The sequence below is a fragment of the Haliotis asinina genome, chromosome 2, assembly GCF_037392515.1.
Source record: "Haliotis asinina isolate JCU_RB_2024 chromosome 2, JCU_Hal_asi_v2, whole genome shotgun sequence".
NCBI classification, from domain to species: domain Eukaryota; kingdom Metazoa; phylum Mollusca; class Gastropoda; order Lepetellida; family Haliotidae; genus Haliotis; species Haliotis asinina.
Genome location: NC_090281.1, coordinates 17061176 through 17088516, shown reverse-complemented (window position 1 = coordinate 17088516; position 27341 = coordinate 17061176). Strand labels below are relative to the sequence as shown.

Here is a 27341-nt window from a genome sequence, read left to right as displayed (position 1 = left end):
GCAGGAGCCAGAATTGACTGTTTGCCGATCTCAAAGTTACAACAAGCTGTTTGAAACATGCCTTGGTTCAACCAGCTCTGAAAGGGTACCTGTTAGGATGAAATGATGATCAAACTGTAAACTTTCTATCTGATGTTTGTGTAGCACTTTGAAAATGCTTCAGCATCTGCAGGTTTGACACATTTTATACACAAACATTCATAGCGGGGATGTTTGTGTAGCACTTTGAAAATGCTTCAGCATCTGCAGGTTTGACACATTTTATACACAAACATTCATAGCGGGGATGTTTGTGTAGCACTTTGAAAATGCTTCAGCATCTGCAGGTTTGACACATTTTATACACAAACATTCATAGCGGGGATGTTTGTGTAGCACTTTGAAAATGCTTCAGCATCTGCAGGTTTGGCACATTTTATATACGAACATTCATAGCATGTTTGCAACCCCAAGTCTAACATTGAGAAAATCGGTCATTATATGAAATCATTTTAGTCATGAAGAAATAGAGACCATGCAACTACATGGTAAACCCTTGTCAGTGTTGATGAGAGTGGTGATCGAATGCAGAGCCTTGTAACAGACTGATGGTATTTCATTAAATATTAATGTTACAAAGACTTGAACATGTGGAAAGAAAAGTATCACACAGTACTTTGGATTATACTTAAGACACCTTGGCCTCAAAATGAGAAGTGTGATGTTCACAATTAAGAAATGTAGTCATGTGGTCCTAAAAACGCTGATCTCTAGATCAAAATGATTTTTGAAAACTTCAAGCATAGAATGTTGATCACGGGATTGTCTGGTCCACATTCCATTATTTACAGACTGCCGCCATATAACTGGAATAATGTGGAGTGCAGCATTAAACAACAAATCAACCAACAAACCAACTTTCTCTCCCAACATTGTCCACTCCTTTGCATGGGGTCATTTTTCAGTTGATTCAAAGCTGACTTCTTGTAATTTTCTGTCAGTCTTTATGATATTGTAAGTTGTCGAGGGGTCTTGTGAGGTACGATACATGGTTGTTGTACTGTCCATGCTAACTCATGTTTGGCAAGGGGAACTTGTGGTATGTGAAGCCTTGGATGGTATCAGTTTATCAGAAGTTAAATAAGGGTATGAAGAATTCTTGCTTTGTGACATGACTGATAAGTGCAACTCCATTGAATTCAGTGAAAACTTGGTTGAGAGAGTGAGTAAGAATTGCTTTACGACACTTTTAGCTGTATAAGAATGTGAACATTATAACACACCTTTTCCAGGCTAAATTATTCTGCTCAAAGCACACAATCTGATCATTACTCCCTTCGGATGACACTATATTCCATCAGTATCACCTGAAATGATCTTCACAATCTGTGCCCATGTGGGAAGCCGAACTCAGATGTTCGGCATAAACTGCTAGGCTACCTCACCACCCCTGAACCTGGTTGAACATTAATTAAGTCATGCTGACCTGTCACTCACAGCTGCTTCCTCAACCACCAGCCACAAGTCAGTTTAGTCTAGCGCATGTGTAGTCAGGCGACCTCAGCTTTACTGATCATTGCTAATACTTATGTTATGAATCCATTTGACACATGTGTCAGTTTATAACTGCATATTTGTGTTTGTATCATCATAGATCTTCTTTTACCTTGGTCTCGGGATAATTAAGCCCACAGTTTTGATTCTCAACTCACTGGTACAGTGTATACCATAATCCCATGTTTTTATAACTTTTTACAAAGGACAGTGGGGTAGCCTAGTGGTTCAAGTGTTTGACAGAATCCCAGATTCTTTTTAGATTACACATACATAATTTTTTTTGTTTTTGGTTTGTTTTTTTTCCCAAAGTAAAATGTTGGACGAGGGAATATTTAAGCTCAGAAATACTGCAGCCATCAACTTAATGATGTGGCGAAATACATACAGTGATCCCTTGCATTAACACTCTTTGCGATACCATGTATTCCATTAATCTGTGGGGAAATCCATGACTCCCATGAAAAAAAGTTATCACACATCTTCATCAGGAATAGCATATCGCCAAATCTGCTGAATTATATCCAGTTAGTTGTGTTGTAAATTAGCAACATTTTGTGCGGATCGCAATCAAGAAAGCTTTCATTGTACATATCCTTGTGTTGTGGGTTTTCAATTGCTTTAAGAACACTGAGGGGCTTTTTTTTTCATTAATCACAGTGCAACATCATCATATTATTCTGAAACATTTCTATACTTTTAGGCCTGTGCATGAAAGATGGAAAAGAAAAAGAAAAACAACTTTGGGTGATGTTTGTCTCATTTTTCTTTTAAATGAGTAAGAAAATGGGAATTAAGAATGTTTAAAAATGAGACCAGTTTTTATTTCTTGTTTTGCAGATTTTTTTCCTCAGAAAACTTAAACTCAGGAGGGGAAAAATAAATATCACCAGTCAAAGTAATAATCCTGTTTGAGCGTATTTTGGAAAACATTTTCTTGTAAATTTACGTTTTTGCCTAATAAAACATAATTTTATATTTTGACCGGTGAAAATTTATTGTATTTTTGTTCTGTATCTTGAAAAAAAACATGACAGGTGTATCCATAAAGCAAGAAAATAGGTTTGGTTTTGGTTTGGCCCAGTCTCAAAATAATGTTTGTGTAAGTTTAGATTTTATTTTTATATTCAATTTGATTGAAAATTGGAAATAAATCCCTCACAATTGCATGATAATGTAGTTCACAATGCGAAACAAATCCTACCCTGAGAAACTAATATTTTTGTTTTCTAGCCTTGGTCATTTGACATTTTGATTCTGACAGTTTATAATTGTGAGTCACAGTAGTGAGTGTGTGACCGTGCATAAAACCAAACATATTGTGGAATTCATGGCCAGTGGAACCTGCACTCGCTGCTGTACTGGTAGGTGGCTTTTACATTCCATTAACATGGAGCACGAGGCTAGAAAATTGGGATAAATAGTGATTGTGTATAAAAAATAATTAAAGTCTATTAATTCAGAAGTATTTAACTTTATGTTAATTGTAATCATTGCATGGATTGGGAATGTTTAAGTTTTAATCCAGACATTTTAAAATGACAACAGCTGCAGAAATTGGCCTATGACAGACCTAAATTAATCCCTATCATTTATATGAACATCTGTAACAAAGCCCATCCTGTGAGTGTGTCAATAATGTTATTGTATTGTTTATCATATGACTGGCAGCTAACTTGGATCACTTGGTGAGACTGGGTAAGTTATTGTGTATCGCCATTACTTATATCAATCACTGATTTGATTGGGTCCAGTCTGAATACTGGCTACAGTGTAACCGACCAATCACATTGTCTCAGGTTATACACACTGACCAATCACATTAATTCAGGCTTTACAGACAGCTACCATGGGAGGGTCATGCCAAGAGACACTGATGTGTGGCATTTGCAAGATTTGAACTAGATGACTAGAGGTCAATGTCCTGTGTCTGATTGGTGTGATTTTGTTGTTGTTTAGCACCACACTCATCAGTATTCCAGCTATATGATTGTGGTCTGTAAATTATCAAGTCTGGACTAGACAATCAAGTCAAGTGTCAACAGCATGTGCATTGTTCTATTCAGTTGGGATACATTGACATCAGCCATATCAGTAGTAGCCTCGAATCTTCTCAGGTCATTCTGTGCCTGTGTAGGGTATCCATATTGTACCACAGCATGGTATCACTAGCACTGTAAACCTAAATGGAATATAGAGGATACTAAATGACCTTCCCTGTAATACCATGTTTAGCAAATGAGTTAATGATTTGGTATCAAACAATGAAAGTGAGTTTGATACCAAGTCTTCAGCGAGTTTGATGAAAATGGTATGTCACAGAAGCGAGTTTAGTAGTCTGTTTATTATTCGCCAAGATAAATTGACAGAAGCCGAGTCAAAATTGCCTACAGACTGATGACTCTTAGCTGTTTGCGAGTCAAGCAAGGTCTATTAGTATTGCGACAGCGACATTAGCATTATGAAGTCACAAGTTTGAACCATTTTGACGTCATACTAGTGTAAACCGTAATATTGCCGTAAAAATATTACACTGCAGTATCTTCCACAGGTGAGTAATAAAGACATGCAGGCACACATATGCTTGCACAGTATATAAGTGCAATCAGATATTATATGCTCTTTGATGACATTAAACCCCTTGCACCTCTCATTTTTTATTATATGGACATTACAGATGTCAGAATTAGATTTTAACAAGTCACAACCTGATTGGCACATAAATGTATTTCAAGCCATGGAGTGAAAACACAGCTCAGAGTCCCTGAAGGATATGAAAATGATAACATGCTTGAGATTTATCGTTTCAAATCCTGTCAAAAGACTTTTGTAATATGCCTAAACATAATGCACATTGTGCATGCTGTATGATCCACTGATTTTTGAAGACATGATATAATTAGACATAAGATCTTTGATTAGAAGTGTGAGTTATGATCAGACTGTGTTTTAAAAATCTGTTGATTTTCTTGGTCCCTGCTTTAATTCTTGTCAGGATGTGATGAGCCAGGAAGACTTGACAAGATATTTAAGATTTCTATACTTTTCTTGAAAAAGAATGAATTGCATTTTGTATCATTTTGTGTTAAAATGATTTTTTTTCTTTCAACTAATGTCAAGTGATCTTTCACTTTCAAGAAATTTTTCTTCATTTTATAATCCTGTTTGCAAGATATTGTTGTATTCTGCAAGATGGCGTTATATTTTTTTTTTTTTCATGTTAAACTAAACACGAATCTGTGACCAAGTGATTCTTTCCTTGAGCTTTACAAGGTTTGTTGATGTTTATATAGCAAATATCGAGAGCTAGTCATGTGATCAAATATTGCCCTGTGTCGGAGAGGCTGACTTGGACCATTGTCAAGGCTAGAAGGAGATCATCCCCTCTCATGGCACATGTGACATCTTGTAGCTGGTGCCATGTGATAGTGGAGGGAGGCAGCTTGCCTTCATTAGTTCATTCATCTGTTTGTTTTTTTTTCACTTATTCCTTCATTGTGCTAGTACTTATATGATGCCAATTCCACGTAAATATTTTGCCCCTTCGCTTATTTAGGAACCCTATACTGTCAGATATCATTGTGTCCAGGTATCCAACAATTATTGATAAACCCATCTGTTTTATAAGTATCCATCGCTTTTTGAGAAACCCATTATTTTATAAGTTGCCATCACTTATTGAGAAACCCATTATTTTATAAGTTGTCATCACTTATTCAGAAACCCATTATTTTGTAAGTAACCATCACTTATTGAAAACCCCATTATTTTATAACTTGCCACCACTTATTGCGAAACAGCCGTATCTAACTGACAGTGATTAAGATTCAAATATTACATGTTGAAAAGTGTAAAACCAGAGAAATAGATGTTATTCCAAAACAGCGTTATTTTTTTATTTACAGGTTAAAACAATAAAAAATGTATGGTTATATTCATCATTAATCACAGTCATGCTACAATAGGTAGTATTCACACCTGTGAAATGCTTCATTATAACAGGGTTTGATTGATGTAACCCCCCTCTTTATAACACAACAGTTGAAGAGGTGTGTTGTGTAACGTGTTGTGGACACTGTGTTGTCACATGGTTTACGCTGTAGAAACATGGCATGTCACACCTCTTGCTTGACATGCATATTATCTGGATAAAACAGGTTTGTTAGTAGGGTCAGTGACAAGGAACAGACGCCTAGATATTCTATTCATGTTCTGCATCTATGCTTCGCTTGGTTACACATCAGTAACATAGGAACAGTTGAGGAACAGTTCCGGTGTTCTCGTACATCGTTTGTCTCCCAGTAAGACTCTGTTGCACATGCCTCTCAAACATGTTGTTTGGAAAGCTGTGGAGCTGAGTCTACGCTTTGGCTTGGAAAGAAGCCATACCGATCGACAAATCCATCACAGAAGGTATATATCACGGTTCGCTGATTCTAACCGAGGATTGAGCTCAGAGTGAAGATGGATTAGCTCAGACATTGACTTCACCTGGTTGTGGTAATCGTGACCTGAGACGCTAGGGTAGGATTATGTGCTTACATTGTGTATAAATATATTGCTGATAGACTGTCATTACCAGACAACCTTCCACTTTCTGTTGACAGGATCTGATGCTAGCTAGCATGATATGAGATCCTTGATCCTTGTTGGTGTTTGTACTTCGACACAGGCAACATATACAATAGTTTATCAGGAAGGTCAACTTACCCTTTAAACTTCAAGTATGCACTGATTATGGTGGTATGTTTGTAAGCACTGTAAGAAGTACTTGATGTATCGATGGGTCTTGTATCTTGTATTCATATACATAATGGTGTATACAGTCATTATGTCAGGCTTTCTGTTAATGCGGGAAAGTCTCTACACTCTAGCAAGTATCAGCTGATTAGGCCAAAGCAACATGATTGTATGTTCTTCAGATACTGACATCAATATATGAGGATCTAATAGATATGGGAATTGGGTGGAATGACTTTGATATTATGTTTGACAAATAATTATGTCTTATGGTCTAACGATACTGATCCTTGTTTACTTGTGGGGCAGTGGTTTAAGTGTTCACTCATCATAAATCCATGTTCACTTGTTTACATATAGTAACCTAGTTGTATTTGGTAAGTGTAGATCATTTTTTACAAAAGACAATGGAAAGAAACTAACACATTTGTGGTAATGTCATTATGAACCTATGTAGAACAATTTTAAAAATATTACGCTGGATTCAACATGTATTGTTTTTAACAGGATAGGTGAAGACATAAATTGGTCTCCCAGAAAACTAGTAGACAAATGACAACGTTTAGGATTTGACAGGATCATCTGTTGAACATTATTGCATTTTATGTTGTTACAGTGTGTCAAAAAAGGAAAGTGACCTTTCACATTTTCCTCAAGGTCCGTATATTTGCACCCGAAAAATTGTAAAACAATGCTTATACCATCAAACATTGGTTTGATTACTTCGAGTTTGATTACAGTGGTTAGGTTCAATATCTTGTAAAAGGCCCGTCTTCTATCCAGAGTTTACCGCAGAAAACTATGTACCTTGGGTAAGATTTGGCAGTGCATCACATCTCATTCAGACCATTCAAGAAATTATGTTAGTTTCAGCTCCTGAAATCTTTTACTTTAATTGAGAAAAGGTTATAAAATATGAATAAGTACTTCCATTTGCATTTTTATCTCTTGTTTACAATGGTTGTAATGTTCTATGGGCAAACATTAAAGGCTTGTGGGTAGCGAGTGATCGTTTGATCTATGCTGACTTACTCCTCTCTGTAGCAGTTGTATTGGTATAAATTGTTCAGTACAAATTGTAAATTGTACAAAAGGCTGCAGGTATCGGACTAAACACATCTATGTACCTTCAAGAGAAATGCCTGCAAACCTATTAGCATGTTAAAGCAGTGTTATGCTAAGTGTTGGAGTCTTCTGAAGGAGGACCTGGAATTCAAACGGAAAACTGATAATGCTTTCACTAAACTTCCCTTTCTGTTCTGAGAGTATGTTTAAGGAAATGAAAAGTATTTAGTTTCACACCATTTTCAAAGGAGTTAGTTAAAATTGTTTGTTTGTTGATTTTTATGAATGACATTGAGTAACTTTCTTTGTTTCTTGAAACATCTCAGTTATTGAACTTCACTTCAACCATGTCATTTCAAGGACATTTGAGGGAATTTTTCTGTAAATATCGTTCACTCATTCTGGGGTAAAAAATGGTCCTCAACAAACGTAATCTGTTGGATTCATGTTAGCCTACTAAAATATAGCTTTTAGAAAACATCAGTTGTTGTCGCAGTAGTACAATATGTCCACAGCTGCTTGACCTTGACTTTGAATCCTTTCATCTACTTCCTGTTGTGTATTGTCACCTGGAGTTTTCATGTTGTCTTTGATCTTTTCAGATATGTTCATTGTTTTGCATGGGTTATTCTCTCTCAAGCATTTTAGTTTGTTGACCAAGTAGTTTCTTCCAACATGACCTGGTATACTGTTGTTTGGGATGGATGATAAGAATGATGGATGGATGATAAGAATGATGGATGGATGGCAATAATGATGGATGGATGATAAGAATGATGGATGGATGATAAGAATGATGGATGGATGGCAATAATGATGGATGGATGATAAGAATGATGGATGGATGATAAGAATGATGGATGGATGGCAATAATGATGGATGGATGGCAATAATGATGGATGGATGGCAATAATGATGGATGGATGGCAATAATGATGGATGGATGGCAATAATTATGGATGGATGGCAATAATGATGGATGGATGATAAGAATGATGGATGGATGATGGAATGTAGGATGATGTAATGATGGTAAGAATGATGGATGGATCGATGATAATAGTGATGGATTGATGGATGGTAAGAATGGTGTCTGGTTTAGAATGATGGATGATGGGTGGTAAGAATGATGGATGATTAGATGGATGAATAAGAATAATGTGTGGATGGATGGATGGTAAGGCAGGTGGTTGGATTGATGGGAGAAGTGATGGATGGATGACAATGATGGATAGATAATTGATGTGAAAGAAAGATTATGTTAAAACCACGATAACATACATGGTGCTGAAACAAATCCCAAATCTGTACCGTGGTGAATATGAAATTCCAAGCCATAAAAGCTGGTATCCAGACTGTTAAGGCACATAAGTTTGTAATATTAATTTGCACCTGGGACCTTGATGTGAGAAATGTAAAACTAGGTCTATAGTTGCCTTGTCTCATTTATTAGCGATGTGTCAGTCAACGGCAGAATCATTCACCGAAACGCCTATGAACATGCATGAATATGCAGCCCTAACTGTAGGGTAGACTTTAAGTTGAATTTGACCGATTTGTTTTGTGTACAACTGACTGTGAAGGAACATCACCTGGCCAGTGAGTGGGACGGTAGCTGCCTACCTTGAGCCAGCTAATTACGGAGATGGCATGGGACTCAGGTATCTGACCTTCTCCTACAAAACTGTTTACCTGTGCATCACACATGTGAAAGGGCTCGTTATAGCACAGGTGTGTCTAGACAGGTCAGTTGCTCAGACTTGATGGAGATGAAAGTTTTGGGAGATATGGTATCCTTTTAATGTATATATTTCAATCCTATGTTATTATATTAACCTTTGTGAGTGTGAATGTGTGTGTGCATGACGTTATGCTTTGATGCGTACACTGCATAGAATAATTTGAGGACCTCCCATACGATTTTATTTGATAGTACTACAGTGGCAAAGCACACCTTATTAACTAAAATAACATTACACAATTGTAATAATTTTTCACAACAGTTATTAATTTCTTTTGAACAGTGTGTCTCCACCATGAACTATAATGTACTTATGATACAGAGGTCATATTTGGTAGTTTTTCTGTTTGTTAACACTGTAATGATATGAATGTTTTCTTATGATTGAATATTTTTGGGAACAATTTAATCATCAGTCATCATTAAAATCATCATCTTTGGACCTGGTCATCAGTTTAGTATTTCTGAGCTTCGGATTTTGCTAAAATCTTACATTAATGGTAATTTCTTTAATCTGACATTGTAAGATTCATTAATGATAGCACTGTGATATCATACTGCTTAATAAGTATATATGCTCAATATACTCTATCCACCGGCCATATCAACAACTCTCTTTAGACTACGTTATCACTCGCCTACAGCTATTTATACCACGTTGCCCAGCTGTGTTGTTATAATGAGGTAGTGGGAGGCATTTCCTTGTGAGATATTTAGTGTGATTGAATATCTGTCGTGCGGACACTGGATCTCGCCTCATCTTGGTAAGTTCATTTCCCAGCCTAAAACATTGACGGACTAATTACTGGTAATGTAATGAAACTAATACTGATATAGGTCTTAAGCCAGTGTTCAGGGTGTGAACGACTTTGGATCATCATTGTGTTGACAGTCGGTTGTCACTAGAGGTAGGCACACCTTGGTTCTATCATGCTCCCACAGTTAGTGAAAATTTCAGATTGAATTTGATATGTTGTATAAATCATGGTTAATAACCTATAAACACATTTTTGTATTTGTTTAATTGAAATGGGCATCTGATTCAGGGGTACTTTTAAACTTTTGTCAAATGTTCATTCACACAGATGATTGATGTTTAGTTAAGTTGTTGGTGTGTTACATCAATTCATTCTCAACGTGTGATTACCACATCTGTATGGTGGTGTTTGATGTGAACAAAATATGTGTTGTATCAATTCATTATTCAACATGTTCTCGTGCTATGACAGCATCTGTGTTATTTGAAATAACTATATGTTGTGTACATTCGTTATTCAAAATGTCAGCATTTTATCACCACAACTGTTTAACAAGACTTGAAGAAGTGATGATTTGTTCTGTAAATTTGTTGTTCAAAAGAACATGCTACCAGAACAGCAATATGATGCTCTTTATGAATTCATTATCAACATTTGTTTTAACTGTTTGCAGATAAATTATCACTGTTCTTGTAAATGAAGTACATGTGTAAGTCAGCTAGATAATATTTTCCTTTCAGATAACAGAACTTGCTTTAACTATTTCATATATATTTTTGCCAGCATAAAACAAGTTTTAGTTTAATGTTTATTCACCATTAGTGACAACAAATTATAAAATGTTTATCATTTTTTAGTAGCCATCTTCTTGATACATCTTTCAGCACCAAGGCTACCTATTGCAATAAATACGGTGTTCGTGCTAAGTTGAATCATGTAAGAGGTTGTTTTGTCAGGCCGTTCGGTTTTCACAATGATTCATAGTGCTTGTCTTGAAACAGGTGATCACAGTCTGTATAGTTAGGGTCATTCAACATAATATATATATATACTGTTTCCTGAGATGTGAAGCCCTTTCCTGGTGTCCATTGCCATCATAATGCTAGAATATTGCTAAAAGCTGTATAGAACTAAGCCCACTCACTCACTGTTTCCTGAGACGTTTCACTGAACATACTGTTACTGTGATATGAAACATTAAGATAATTAGGTCACTGGTATATAAATATGTTATCAACATATTTTGTTACCTATTTCCTGATGCAGATTACCACATGCAAATAATTTATTCAGATAAGAAACCTGAATACGAGTCAGAGATTTAGTAGTCTGTACAGTGATGATAATGGATCTTCTCAAGGCTATCATCAGTGTTAGTTCCTTCTCAAGGCTATCATCAGTGTTAGTTCATTATGATGATCATACATTCAGATAAGGTGTGATGATAGCCCAGTGGTTAAAGCATTTGTTTGTCACCTTTAAAACTAGGTTCGATTCCCAACACGGGTTCAATGTGTGAAGCAGATGTCTGGTGTCCCACAGCTGTGACATTACGGGAATATTGCTAAGTGGCTAAGTGTATTTTATAGGACTTTACTTTGCAAGAGCTGTTTCGCATGTTGCATGGTTTGCACAGTTTCTAGGTCAGTAGAACAAACAGCAAAAGTAAATTGCAAACTACAACTACGGTCATAGTTATTAACTTTTTTATCAGATATAATTTGTTCTAATCCTTTTTGAAAAGCTCAATCACTGAGAGACATGTAGCTGCTACCTTCATCACACCTGTAGACTCACTCATTGTGTGACAAGCAGTTGCTACCTCCATCACACCTGTGGTCTTAATCACTGTGTTTGTTCAAGATGTTTTTCCCAAATGAAAAATATTAATTACTTTGTCGGTGGATTTGACAAAGTTGACTTCAGATCATATAACTAAGTAATAATAATACATACTATTAATATACCAACAGTGTATATTTCTAGACTCAGAGACTTTCCTATTTTCAGTAATATAGAAATGTGCCAATGCAAAGCAGATGACATGACGCTGATCCATGTTTCTGGTTTGTTTCAGTATTTTCCTCTAGATGGCTCCTGGTAGCCACCTGATTTTCCTGCTCAATGAACAAGTCGCCGCCATTCCAGGAATCAGCCTACTTTGTGCACCAGCGCTACGAGGACACTGCTCACGTGGTCTTCCAACAGCTTCAGAAGAAGAAGAAAGACTTTCCCCAAGGGAAACCAACTCAACCTGACGATGCTAGTGCTGGCGTTGAAGTGACTCACTATGGAAACGTAGGTGTGATTGCACGAAAAGAAGCTGCTGAACGATTAGCTGCATACAGTAAGGCTGAGAAAGAGAGGAAGAAGGCAGAGAAGAAGGCTGAGAAGAAGGCAGAGAAGGGCTCAAGGAACAAAGACGCTACTCCTAAGAAAGGTGCTAAAGGCTTTCAGGAACCATCTGTGACTGAAAAGTATACTCCATTACCAAGTCCTGGGCAGACACATCTAGGTTTTCACAGTGATCACTCGCCATACAGTCAGACAGAGACCAGTCTCAGTTCCCACAACAGTACACCATTCCAGAGTCCCGGAAGTGCACAGTTATCTTTTAGAACTGAACTTGAATTTAAACAGCTTCCAAGTCCAAAGGAGACTCTACAGAGTCCTAAGGAAACACCAAACAGTCCAGTAGTAACTGTGAAAACTACCAGAGAGACACTTAATAATCCTAAAAGGACCTTGAGTAGTCCTGAAAGCTCATTGAATAGTTCTAGGGAAACAAGTCCTAAAGAGACATTAAATAGTTACAAGGAGACACACAGTGACACTGAGGCCACGCCAAGCAAGCCTAGAGAAACCTTAAACCATCCAGTGGAAACATTGCACACTACTAGGGTGACTTTAAATAACCCTGAATCATTGAATAGCCCCACTGATTCACTAAATAGTCCTAGAGATTCACTGAATAGTCCTAAAGAGACCTTAAATAGTTCTGGAGAAGCTGTCAGTAGCTTCAGGTCTGTAGAAACAGGAAGTAGTCCTCAGGAAAATAGTTTTGGAATAGAAGAGGAATCTCTACCATATAGTCCCAAAGAAGTCAGCTTTACCTCAGAACAAGAATTTGTACCTCTGAGCCCAAATGGGAAGGATCTTAGTTCAGAGGAAGACAAATCACAGGTCCTAGATGACAGTGACAGTGTTGTTGACTTTGGTCACTACGGTAACACAGGCGTGGTAGCTACAAAAGAGGCAGCCTCCAGGGTAACATCAATCACCAGAAAGGAAGGGAGAATTGTACAGAGTAAAGTCTGTCAGATAATGTGATGTAGTGAGATAATCTAACCATTTGTGCCAACCACATAGTTTAGATCCCAGAAGCATTTATACATGGTTGTGGAAGCATAGCTCGTAAATAGTGTCAGTTTGGATATTTTAGGAGTGTTTTCAGTGCTGGTAGCCTCAGTAACTCAGCTGCTGCTTCACAGTAATACCCATCAAATTCAAGTAACTTTGTCTTGAAGTTTATGTTAGCAAGAAATACGCAAAAATAAGGACAAGTGGACTCAGTTCAGCCTGAGATTCAAATTGTGTTTGAAGTGTTAGATACTGGTTCAACAGAAATAGTTGATCTTTGAATTGGTGAGTGTTTTTGGTCCAGTATGGAGCTTCATCCTATGTTAGACACAGAAACATCTGCCAATCCAAACTTATGGTATGTGTTGGCAACATCAGGGGAAAGCCCCACTATGAGGGTAGGACACACCTGTACATACATGAAAGGGAAGGAAGACTCTGGGAAGGAGGATGCTGGGAAGTTGTATGTAATCGGTGGTGCGAACCCAAGTGGTATGTTTGCTGACACCTACGTCCTGGATCTCAATTCTCTGCAGTGGGATACCATTGACGCTGCAGGGCTTCGTGCCCGTTATGAACATGTAGCATTCTGTGCAGAAAGTCTTCCAGGAAAAATCTTCATTTTTGGTGGTGCTGATCAGAGTGGGAATATGAACGAGGTCCAGTGCCTGGATACATCCAACAACTCCTGGAGCACTGTGGCAGTATCTGGAACAGCACCTGCTCCCCGAACATTTCACACAACAGCAGTTGTCAAGGACAAGCTGATTGTCTACAGTGGTGGCCATAGTGGGGCTGATCCAGTTGGAGACCGACAAGTCCACAGCTACGACGTATCTACTTCAACATGGTCTGTGTTAAGTCTACGTGGAGATTCACCCAAACCTCGTCATGGACATGTCATGGTTGCTATTGGCAACAGAGTTTTTGTGCATGGTGGTATGGCTGGGTCATCTTTCTATGATGACCTTCATGTCCTTGACCTTGACAAGAATGCTTGGAGTAATGTGAAGCGCAAGAAGATGTGCCCGTCTGCTAGAGCAGGTCACAGTGGAGTTGCAGAGGGCACAGATCTCTACATCTTTGGTGGGATGAACAGGGATGGTGCTCTGGATGACATGTACAAACTTAATACAGGTCAGTAAGTTCTTGAATTTGTAAGAATGCAAAACCCTTTACATCACTGTAAGAAGTTCTGGATTTGGCAGTCACCAAACTATAAAAGATATTATTTTAATACAGTCATCCCTCGCAATAACGTGCTTCGCGATACCGCGGATTCGGTTAAACCGCAGGGTAATCTGTGGCTCCCATAAAAAGGTTGTACTGCGATCACACCCCTTCACGAAATCGAAAATAGCTCATCAACAAATCCGCTGCTGCGCTCTTATAACTTACGTAAACTAGTGAAATTCAGTGTGAGTGGCAACTGACAGTGTTTATCGTACATATCCATTGTGTTTCACATGCTTAAAACATGCAGGGTTTTCTCAATAATAATTGTACCAACATCGTAGCAGTAACTTATGAAAGACAAGACATGCTATCAGTCGAGTTACGAGTACTTACAATGTTCGCTGTGATGCAACACACCGTGCTTTAGCGCGGTAAGACACAGTCATCCCAGGATGTGTGGTGTCAGAAACCTCATTTTATTTGATTATATTCAATCCCAATTTTATTTATTAAAACTGTTGACAGAAACAACGGAAACACCGTGAAAACATTACCTCATTCCAAACGCGTACAACTTCCAGTTACCTCATTCGTGAGGGTCCGTTTTTCGCGCCTACCCCGATAGCACCAATTTCACATTATTCTCAGCAATCGCTAACAGATTACAGTCTCGTAATCCATGGACTCCGAGACCCGCGTTATTGACACATTGAAGTCAGTTTCAACAATTAAATGGGCAAAATTTTGTTTTTTTTACAATCAAAGTTGCAGCTATCACGGGAAGTCAGCTGTGACTTGTCAAACTGTCTCCTACGTAAATTGTATCAAGACAGGTAACGGCCTGTGTTCATTGTTATGTTAAATATGTTTGCAGAAAACTCGCATTATATACTAGCCAGATAGCAATGTATAATAATCTGTTACGATAACAGCTTAATATGTAAAATATTCTGATAATGGAATAGAAGTTCTTTGATGTAATATTATCGGATCATTTTTACCTGAATCACTGGTACATTGGACCAAAACATCTGTGCACAGCTGATCGCTATTTCCGGCTTAGTTGAATACACCAAAGACGTATATTCTGTCAACAATAGATGATTAGTTATGACATTATTGATATTTTCTTTCATTAACCTTCCCACATCTTTGCCCAAAGTCCTGTATTTCAGCTGCAAACACTATAATTGAAGTATAAAAACCTCAAACTCAGAGGTCCTCTTTACTGCCAACTATCCATAGCCAGTTGTGATACTAATGGTATCTCAGTTTCTAAGCCACCCTACAGGTAGAGTCAGGAAGTATTCTTTATTTTCCTGGGTGCACTGTCATCAAAATCAGTTCTCAGTGCACACTATTTTGTTCACACTACAGTAAGTTTGGATCTTTATTTTACATCGATATGTGAACGAAAGGATTGAATAGTCAGATTGCTGTGGGTGTAAGCATGAAGGTGTAGAAAGGTGTAAGAGGTAAACTGGTTAGTCTCTGAATACAGACTTGCTTCATATAGGGCTTTAGCAATGCAGAAACAGTTGGAAGGGAAGTTTATCTAGTTCTGGGAGCATGAGATAGCTAGTATTGGGTAGTGTGCTAGATGATACACACACGTGGATACAGTGCAGTGAGTTGTTTCCATGAACTGTAGGGGTATGTTCACACTAAGTGTCCTTGGGAGACAGTATATAAAAATAACTTTTGCTAAAATTTTTCAGTAAAATGTAAGTCAGTTGTTCTAGCCCATAGCATTATTCATTACCAACAACATGAATCTTAAAATATGTCATTCCAGTTTTGGAATATTTACTGTTTTCTGCTGACAAGGGCTTCATGGGCTGGTCTAAATGAATTCTTACAGTCCATGGCTGTTCTGGGTTTTGAATATAGAATGTAAAATTCAAAGTAAACTATTTATGTGTATTTCTTCATTTCACAAACGAAAAGAAGGTAATTTTGTTTCAAGCAAGCATTGTACTCAAAGTATTTGTTTCACATTGAATGTGACTGCCCATAGCGCCACAACCTGTAAAAAGTACCACTGCCTCTACAACGTGTCATTGTCAAAAATACCTCTGCCTCTCTATACTGCCAATGACCTTTCATCATGCTACAACCCCTCAAAAATACCTCTTCCTGTCTATACTGCCAATGACCTCCCATCAGTGCTACAACCTGTCAAAAATACCTCTGCCTCTCTGTACTGCCAATGACCTTTCATCATGCTACAACCCGTCAAAAATACCTCTGCCTGTCTATACTGCCAATGACCTCCCATCATGCTACAACCTGTCAAAAATACCTCTGCCTGTCTATACTGCCAATGACCTCCCATCATGCTGCAACCTGTCAAAAATACCTCTGTCAAAATACTTCTGTCTGCCAATGACCTCCCATCATGCTACAACCTGTCAAAAATACTTCTGCCTCTCTGTACTGCCAATGACCTCCCATCATGCTACAACCTGTCAAAAATACCTCTGCCTCTCTATACTGCCAATGACCTCCCATCATGCTGCAACCTGTCAAAAATACCTCTGTCAAAATACTTCTGTCTGCCAATGACCTCCCATCATGCTACAACCTGTCAAAAATACCTCTGCCTCTCTATACTGCCAATGACCTTTCATCATGCTACAACCCCTCAAAAATACCTCTGCCTGTCTATACTGCCAATGACCTTTCATCATGCTACAACCTGTCAAAAATAGCTCAGGAGGAGTATAGTGCCACTGTCTGTAGTTGCACAACCTGTCAAATATACCTCTGCTTGTCTCTAGTGCCAGTAACTGACCATATTGCCTGGCTTCCTGTTTGTTCTCCAGTGTTCCAAGGAAATATACAATATGAAAGAGTTCAAGTAGTGTGAAAGCAGTCCTCAAACTAATTACACTAACCATGATCACTGATCCCCACTAGAGCATCAGTCACGTTTTTCTTGCTATTTCACTTTTCACACTAACTATAAATGAGATTTTAAATATTTATGTGTTGTCGATACTTAGGAAGAATACCTTTTTCTGATCATCATTTAGACTAATTTGGACGTTTCTTTTTGAACACAAGAATCTAAGGAGTAAGCAAGGTAATTATTTCGTGTAAGTGGGGAATGAATGTTCATTATTGCTCCTCAAGTCATTTGGCAAGATGCCTTTCTGTGAGCAATCGAACATAAGGGAAAAAGAACTAGACAGGAAAGACACAAATTCTTCATGGAAACCTATTTCTGAAAGGTATAGTTCAAGGTCTGGCATGACCATCACCTTCTTGTATGTTGATGAAGCCTGTTTCTGGTGTCCCTCACTGTGATATTGCTGAAATGTTGCTAAAGCAGTGTAAACTTAAACTCACTCACTCACTCACTCACTCACTCACTCACTCACTCACTCACTCACTCACTCACTCACTCACTCACTCACTCACTCACTCACTCACTCACTCACTCACTTAATGTAGTTGTTTAATATAGTATTCCTCTAGTTGACCGTAACTGATTAAATCTGAACCAGACATTCTTATGGTTGATACTTTCAGAAAAAAATCAGAACAACTGTCATTGAGTCTTGAGTATATCCAGGTTAGAATTAGTCTCCATTTCTGTTTTAGGAACAGACTAAGGGAAACATGTAGTCAGGTTCTCTGACTTGGCATGTCATTGTATTGGATCGATGCTCATGATTTTAATCACTAGATTGTCTGGTCCCAACTCCATTATTTCCTAACCACCATCATAGCTGTTTGGTGTATGTCCACTGATTGACCTCATTGACCAGCATAGATCACTCACTTCCTGCTCTTAGAACTACATTGTCTCTAATGACAACAAACAAAGAAACACGCAACTTATTTAAATTGCATGGTCCCATACAAAACAATGAGGGGCTGGTGATAGTTGATCGTGGACCCCATAAGATCAGACAGTGAGTAGATCTTGGGTCTTTGCAAGTGAATAGAGCTATTTCAGTATAAACCATTGTGGGGACATTATGTAAAGTATTGCATAGGGGTAAGCCACCACGTGGTGAGACAGGGTGATCGTCTCACCACATGGGTTATTCTTCCCTTAATGCCAGACACCAAGTAGGTCAAGAACATTTACCATTAAATAATGATGGAATGGTCAAACTGATTCAATGATCTTGGGCATAATTTGATAAAACCTATGTGCACAGGTAGTGCCTCTTGTTTTAAAATTGTCCTGGAATGGGCAATTGGTTGTTTCATTACTGTAACTACGGCAACCAGAGGTTGTTTTGGCTCTACCAGTTGAGGAATGGGAAAGTGTATCCTAATTAAGCTTAGAAACCAATGTTGGTGATTACCCAGCAAAACACTGCAGCAGAGCAGAACCAGAGACAGGAAGTGACATATAAACATTCTACCAGAATCATCTGTGTACTCTGCCACCTTGCCAACAGGTGCCCCTCCCTCCCTCCCCGAAGAGCCACTATGCTGCTCAGCACCACACTTACATCTACCATTCAAAAAAGCAGGTAATATTCCATTTTGAAAGCATACTACTAGCCAATGCTGATGGATGTTTGAAAACGAAATTTATATCCAAGGAAATTAAACATTTCCAGAGGAATGGAATAAATTGTCACATTTTCCTTTAATTTCTCTTCATCATCTGTTTCCTCCTTGGCTTCATCATTTGCATGTTATTAATCTTGTAAATCCAATATCTCCTACCTGTTTTAATGACATATATAAGAAGTATACATGTGTTAAATTATGCTGAATCTATCTTAGTAGGCAGGTATAATTTGTTATGATAAAGCTGGTTAGTTTTGTTTTGTTTTGGCTAAAGATTTCGTAGATTGTAGATGTTAGACTTAAATAAAAAAAAATGTGCATCTCCCAGATTAGTACTGTTTTTAACTAACGAATGAAAAGCAAACAGGTTTGAATGTGTTGAAAATGGCCAGGTACAGAGGTTTAGATGAGTTTTTTAGTTTATAGATTTAATAAGTCTTACTCAACATTTCTTTCCTGAAGTGTTTATGAGATCTTGTGTTTTTCATATTTTTTAAATAGTACAACAATTTTGGATATTGTCAAAATTCTTTTTCAATATTTTGATGTAAACAGTGTGTAAACCTAACAATAGCTAGTAATAGAGATATTGTCAGATGGACTTGGAGTGAGGAAATGGGTGTGTCCCTCTGTCACTGGTCACCGTGGCAGGACTCTCCTGACAGACCTAGACCCAGTTCCACTAAACTATCTTAGTGCTAAGACAATTATATACCTGTCTGAATGTGTCAGAGTTACGGTAACCTGAGCCCTGAACCTGAACCTTTTTTTTTTGTAACTTTAAGCTATTTCATGTCTTATTTTCTTTAACAAGTAAAAATGGAATTATTGAGATTTAAAGCTGATTTTTCTGAAATATCTCATGCCATTAATGTATTTCAGAATTTCACTGTGCAGTGGAATCTATCTATTACAGACTGTCCTTGGACCAACTCATTTGTCCATATTATAGAGATATCCGGATTCGTCAACTTCTGTCCGTTACCATGGTAGACACTACCATGATGAGTTATCTCCCTTTGTTAAGCACATCTTAAGGACTTCCTTTGTTTATGTATCGACATCAACTGCAGTAAATCAAATCATGTACCCTTCCAATATGTATAACCACGTTATTCATATTAATCACTCTCATCTTGTCTCTACTCACATTTTGGTGACAGAAAATGAATACACTTATATATTTTGTTTCTCTAAAAGTCATTTTTAGTGTGGCGAGACGATCACATGTGAACAAACTGTTTTAGTGGTGTGATGGCGGGATCGCCCAAAACCTCATTCGTGACAAGTCAAATTGTTCCATACATGCAAAGAATATTTTTCTTTAGTCAGCTAAATTCAGATTACGAAGCATTGTTCTCATAGCAAGTTGATTTTTGGGATTGTTATTTTAGTCCTTAGTCTGCAGTTAAGAGATTTCAGGTTGTAAGGCTTTAATGACGAATTAAGAACAATTTTGCTTGGACTCAGAAAGTAGTCTGGATTTGGGGGAAAAAAATTATTTTACTGTCCACTGTCATTCTTTTAGTGATTACTCAGTTTAGTTTGCTTGCCAAATTATATGCTTAGAAAACATCATACAAAAAACAATGATAATTGAATGCATAAAAATACTTATTGTAGACAACAAGAAATGAAATCACTGCAATTATGCAACAAACTATGGAATTGCTAGTCAGTTAGAGGGTGAAGCCTAATAAATTTCTTGCTTAGCCAATCAAATGCCATGGAATCATTTCTGATTGTCAGTGTGAAATATCAGTCACTGCAGGTTTGAAGTCTGACTCTAATCAACGTGAGTGTGGTTAATTAGCTTGTTAATGGATACCTGTATCTTGTAGGTCAAAGAGAATATTTTGTCAACCTCATTAACACACCTCACCTTGATTCTTGGCTATTACCCTGCCCCACCATGCCACGCCAATGTCATACCTATGCCGCCCGATCCCACTTCACTTCACCTCAACTCACCACACCCTATCTCATCTGTACCACCCTTGCCTCATTTTACCCCACCCCTATCATACCTCACCTCAAGTCTTTCCATCTTACCTCCCTTCACCATGCCCTACCTCACCTCTCACCCCATTGCCATGCCTCATATTTCCCCTCCCCTGTCTAGCTTACCTCGCCTTTCCCACCTTACCTTCCATTTCATTGTTGAATGTACTCGTCACGATATGGCTGAAATATTGCCGATGTGACGTTAAATATTAACTCACTCACTCACTCACTCACTCACTCACTTTACATCACCTTGCCCAACTTTACCTCACCTCATATCATCTCACCTTGCCTCAACTCACCAATGTATTGTAAACTGTGAGTCATTTATGTCCCTGAGCGCTGTTCTTTCTTCACATTCTAATAATAACGTAGTTTTTCATGACTGTTAATAATGGTACAAAGTAACGTATATGATACTCATTAAAGTGTGTGTGAATCAAACTGGTCACTGTATCACAAGATCACAGCTTCCGACCTGTCAAGTTCTGGAAATGTTTTAGGCTATAAGTATTATGGATTCACTATACTATCATGGAAAGATAGGATACCATTTTTTTTTTCTTCCTGAAAATATAATTCCTTTGAATACCCTACCTGTATTACATCCTAACCACAAATTCTGGTTTTACCTGTCAATCAAACTATGAAATCTTTGGATCTTCATCAGACATGTCCTTCGCTGCCAGTTTATCTATTTTCAGTAAAATATCAGATTTGGAATGAGAGTTATAAAATACGAAATTTCTATTTACTTTAAACTCTAGATTTGGCATCAATGTGGCCAACTGAAAGCAATTACATTTTATTAGTCATCATAATGAGACAGATCCACATGCATTCAAACTTACCAATCCTTTATGAATCAGAATCTTCCTCTTCACCGCAGCTTTAGATCAACTTTAGTAGTCCACTCAAAAGAGTACGATATCCTGCACTCATCACATCAGCAAATAATATTCTCCGTGGAGTCTAAAACAGACCCTTAAATCAATAGGCTGGTTTACAGACAATATTGAATGCACTAACTAGGAACCATTATCTTCCTTGTGGAGAATGAGTCAGAACAGACAGGCTGGATTCAGATACCTTGAAGGTGACGGTGGCACTGACATCATTGTCAACTACATCCTCATTACAAGATGCATGTGCGCTGATCCCCGTGTAGCGTGTGCCGTCACGGCTGCCGACTCGGGATGTGGGGAGATAGATGTAACTCCAACCCCTGTTATTGTCTACGGATGGGTTCGGTCTTTAGGATGAAGTCTGTTTATCACTCAGGAATGTGGTTCCAGCTTTATCATACAGCTATAAGCTTGTCGTTTACAGCCATCTTATCACTGAAGCATTGGAGGTTGATGGAGATCCAGTTCCTGCTTAATGAGACAGCTGAAGTGGAAATAATTTCTAATTGATACAGACCTGAAAGATGGTTGTTAGTGTGTACTTTATGTAAATAAACATCTTGATATAATCATTCACAAATTCAACAGTAAAATGAACAAATACCTAAGTGACTAAGAGGACCAATGTTTGTGGACCAACAACTTCTTTTTAGCAGTGAATACAGCTTTTCAGGGGAGATGAAGCAAGTGATAGCGATGTTAGCATCTAAATGAAAATGTTGCATCGTTTGCAATAAAGAACTCGTCGGTCCATAAACATTGTTGCTGTCTATCATACCAGCTTCTAAATACTTCTTGAAGAACCTTAAAGCAACATACAAAACAGTTGCAACCAACCTACCTTGTATTCCAAAGTTGTTTTCACTTTCACTTTAGTATTTTCGTTTTTGTCGGAAGTTGGATTTATAGTGACAAAACATACCACATGGATGTTCTGAAAACAGGGGGGAAATTGTTTTTGATTCTTTTTTGTTTATTCTTCAAAAAGAAACAATGCTTACCTTACTGTAGCTTGTGGTTCTACCCAGAGAGGCTGTGTTGATAGCCTGTAGCCATATTCACCACTAGACCCAGTGTATACCCTATATTCTTATCAATATTTATAGTGTTTTGTTAAATGCCACTTATATTATGGTTACTTTAATCAAACATACTCACAAAATTGGTTCTCTTTTCCTCAAAAGCCACTACCACATCTCTCAACCTTGAAGTCTAATGCAGTGAATGGTATTCTATTGTAAGATATAATGCACAGTCTATGCTTGCTATCATTCTTATTGCATGGAGGGCAATATTTACCATTGTGCCCCATCAGAACAGATATACACTAATGTATATGCAGATAGGGAACTGTCACATCACTGAGCAGTGTTTAAGCAGGTTAATAACGTGGTCTCTGCAGTAAGAATGTAGGCTGTGTCTTACCTGTATGAGTAAGTGTCAGACTATTGTATGCACTTGTATATGGGCTTGTATGTGTTGTAGGACAGCTGTTTTTTCCTCTTGTGTGGCCCGGGATTGTTATGATCCATCACCTCTTATATTACAGCTCTTATACATGGCTGTAGCTTGCTTGTAAACCTAGATATACATGTATTGCAGGAAGTGGTACTTTACGATGCAGGTCTGTGTGTTGATATATCATGCAGTTATATATCAGTGCTGCTGGTTGTAGTCTGGTCCATCAGGATGACACATTTGTTCCTGGTTATGAGATGTTTTTTATAGTATTTATGGCTCTGGCTCACACAACACCCATCTGCACACGTGTCCGTCCATAGCATCAATCTCCACACATACACCCCACCGTCATCCAACCTCACATCTCTCTCTCTCTCTCTCTCTCTCTCTCTCTCTCTCTCTCTCTCTCTCTCTCTCTCAACTATCTCTCGACCATCTCTCGACGATCCCATCTCACATGATTCAACTAATTGATTGTTTCAACACTCCACAGGTCACCTATCTATGCAGACATGTATACATTAAAGTATACAAGTATGTACTACAGACTGGCTCTCTGCACTACTGACTTCAGATAACAATGTTCATTCAGCTAGTTATACTGGCTCCCAGACAAAGGACCACAAGTTGTGTTGACCCTGTCAGCAATGAATCAATGGACTTGCTCATGCATGTAGTGAAAATAGCAGACATAAATACAAATAGAAATTTCAGCGATTTTTACAAATCTATTTCTCTGCAGTCTAGTCAATAAAACTGGTACCAGTACAGCTCTCTTACAGTTGATGAATGGAGTTAAAGTCTGATAACTGACATTTTCACTTTTTGCAAAACCTTTGCACCCCCACCCCACTGCATAGTGAAAGGTCCACCCTTGTAGTGACTGTATTGACCCCTACAGGTCATTGCGACCTGACTTGGAGGCAGCCTGGTCATGTGATTCCTGTTAGGTCATGTGATCTCTTGGCCGGCACTTATTACACAGATGATGGTATTGTGTTTGACCTGTGTCAAGTGTCCACTCATGACACAAGCTGTGAGATGTATCTTCTCCTTCAGATATCACCTGCTTTACAATGGATGGATGTAACTGACAAAAATGTCTGTGTGTGACAGGTTCAGAAAGTATGAAATACAAGGCCCTGTGGGCTAGACAGACACTTAGTCTCTGAATATATATAACTGTGAGAGAAATAAATAATTCCTTTTATACTGAAAAGGAGCCCCCCATGAGAAGGCAGATTCATAACCTCTAGACTTGCTTCATTGGGGGCTTTAGCACTGCAAGAAGGGCTTGACAGATGGTAAAAATGATGTGGTTCAGATGGGTGAGTGAGTGTGTTAGGTTTCACTCCGCTTTTATTCCAGCAATATTAGTGTGGGGGACATCAGAAATGGGCTTCACACACTGTACCCATGTTGGTGGTTCAGAGATAGATTACAGGAAATCTAGTCTTGCTTCATTTAGGTCTTTAGCTCTGTGAAAGGAGAAAGGGGAGAAAAATGTGGTTTAGTGACGGTGAGACTGACTACTTTTTCATGAAACACTTGATATGAACTGACAGGCATTAATAAAACAAAACAAAAAAAAGCCAAAAAAAAACATTTTTTCCAAGCCACTTCAGGGACTGTGAGACAGACAGTGGTCCTGAATTAGCTTGATCCAGGGCAGGGCATGATAATGAAGAGAACCTGGGGCCTGGACTATTTCATGTTGCTTCCAGAATGGTTTCAGCAGTGATAGCTCTGATAGAACTGATGAATGAATGCTGTTTGCTGCAACACCTGTCAGTAACTTTGCAGCATATTACAAGCTGAGTGTGAGCAACAATATATCTGGACAATGCAAGATCCAAACTGAATATTAACCATTGCAGATCAAAATAGAAAAAGTTGTTTTTTTTCACCAAAGATTGATTGTTCATTTTTGTAAAGGGCAGTACACATGAAATCCTTTTACTTTTCATTACCTGGACAATTTCATTTTAATTGTCCATATTTTCCTGAAAGGCCAATCAAATATGACATCACTTAGTAATACATAGATCATATGTATTAACAATCATCATATTCAGTGTGTATTGTAGAGGAAATCTATAGAATAATGCAAATGAAAATAGAGACTAGACCCTCCTGTGTAAATATTATATACATTGCTATCTCTCCCTCCCATCCTTCCAATCCTGAAAGTTAACAAAGTATTAAATGAAAAAAAACTTTCTTTATTTATGTAATTTAACATTGTATAATGTATTTGTGGCAGTGGTTGTGGTAAAATGAGAATTTGCATCTTAAGCCATATAAGATTATCGTACCTATACATTGGAGAATTAATTATATACTAATCATATGCTAACTAATGAGTGAGTGAGTTTATTGTTATGCCGCACTCAACAATGTTCTAGCTGTATGGGGAAAGTGTATAAATAACTCAGTCTGGACCAGACAATCCAGTGATCAAGGGAATGAGCATCAATCTACACAAATGGGTATGATGATGTGTCAGTCAAGTCAAAACCACCCAATCCCATTAGTCACCTTTTACGACAAGCATGGGTTACTAAAGATCATTTCTAACATGGCAGCTAATGCCATGCTCCAGTTTATTATCATGCTAGTATTTGTCTAAGACTGATCTCCAGTTCAACTGCTTAAAGGCACTTTGTTTTTCCTTTATCGGACGTCCATCACCACAGCACATCATATTTTCAATGTCAGCTCCCTTGGTATCATACAGCTTTTATTGCCAACTAGGTGCACCAAGTTAATGTGGCTTTCCTGTCCTTACGAGGTACCCATTCACAGGTGGGTGGACTGGGACACTTAGTCACAGTACTTTGTCCGAATTTATTGCAAAATGTTGTACATGCAACAAGGTGTTTGCACATATTCATGTGGCCACCATCTTGCCATATACCAACAGATTCATGGCTACTTGTAGGGTTGTGTACTGTACACTAGGGGATGTGACAGCACTGAAAAAGTCTGCACACAATGCTGACTCCAAGGTTTTTACACCCGGTCACAGGTGGGCCTTCTCAGGCACACATAGATCCTGAGCCAACCAGTCACTGTACTACTGCTGTCAAACACCAGGAAGGGTAAAGTCAAGTTCAATCTTTTATTATCTTTTGAAATTAATATATATGTGAGTATTGGTAGAGACAGATCACTTCATACATAGCCGATTGTCACTGATGAGATCTTGGCCAGATTTATTGCCAAGATAATGACAGTCCTTCCTCTGTATACAGCTCTCTACCCAGCATGCTCTCCAGGGTGTCCAGTGCTTGTGTAGTTTAGGTGTTGGCCTGCGTTGTGACCTTGGCCTCATGTTCCCATAGCCAGTAGATATGTAGCGATTATGGGGAGGCAGCGATACGGTATGTATCCCAATAATTTGGCTGTGAATCAATTGGTATCCTGACACATTACTTTGGTTTCATAAGTTCATATTCAGTCCCTTTTGCAAGTGAATCACAACCATGAATCATTCGTTTTCAAGTTTCACACAGCAAAAATGTGATGTTTTTGGGGAAAAACATGCTGAGCAGCAATGTGAGGATTCTGTCTCAACCAGGAAATCCTGTAAAATTGGAAAAACATTTGCTCTGATACCTCCCAATCACATCACCTGAATATATATTCCTCATCTTATAAGGATTAATTTAAACACATTCCTTTAATTCTATCTGAACGTCTGAAAGACGTATCAAACTTCTGAAAGTGTTACACAAAGACATTGTGGAAGTCTTACCAGAACTTCTACATAAACTCATTCTTGTTTTTACTAGTCATGTTTTTACATGACTAGATCTTGTAATCTATCATGTGTATTGCTGTACAGGAGTTTACAGTAAATCTATGTATTATATTGTGAGCCTTGTATCACATTTGGTAGTCAGTCGGTCGTGTAACACTGTACACAGATATATTATGCAGCTTATGGTAGTGGCCTTTAGATACTCCAATCTGGACCAGACAATCCAGTGATCAACACCATGAGCGCCATCTCCACATTTGGGGTATGATGACATGTGTCAGCCAGCCTGACCACCCGA

At 38.1% G+C, this 27341-nt stretch overlaps 1 protein-coding gene across 4 annotated transcripts in view; it reads left to right on the top strand.

Annotated features, from left to right (window-relative positions):
* The window catches only part of LOC137273322 (rab9 effector protein with kelch motifs-like), a 52452-nt gene that overhangs the window by 7693 nt on the left and 17418 nt on the right, over window positions 1-27341 (top strand). Inside the window, exons 1-2 of one of the 4 annotated variants that reach the window (XM_067805903.1) lie at window positions 5635-5946; window positions 11916-14335. In XM_067805903.1, the coding sequence (XP_067662004.1) occupies window positions 13504-14335 (832 nt within the window). In that variant the 5' untranslated portion in view covers window positions 5635-5946; window positions 11916-13503. Of the gene's footprint in view, window positions 1-5634; window positions 5947-9768; window positions 9845-9917; window positions 9989-11915; window positions 14336-27341 lie in introns of those variants that run through there. The other 3 variants (XM_067805905.1, XM_067805906.1, XM_067805904.1) reach the window with 3 other exon arrangements.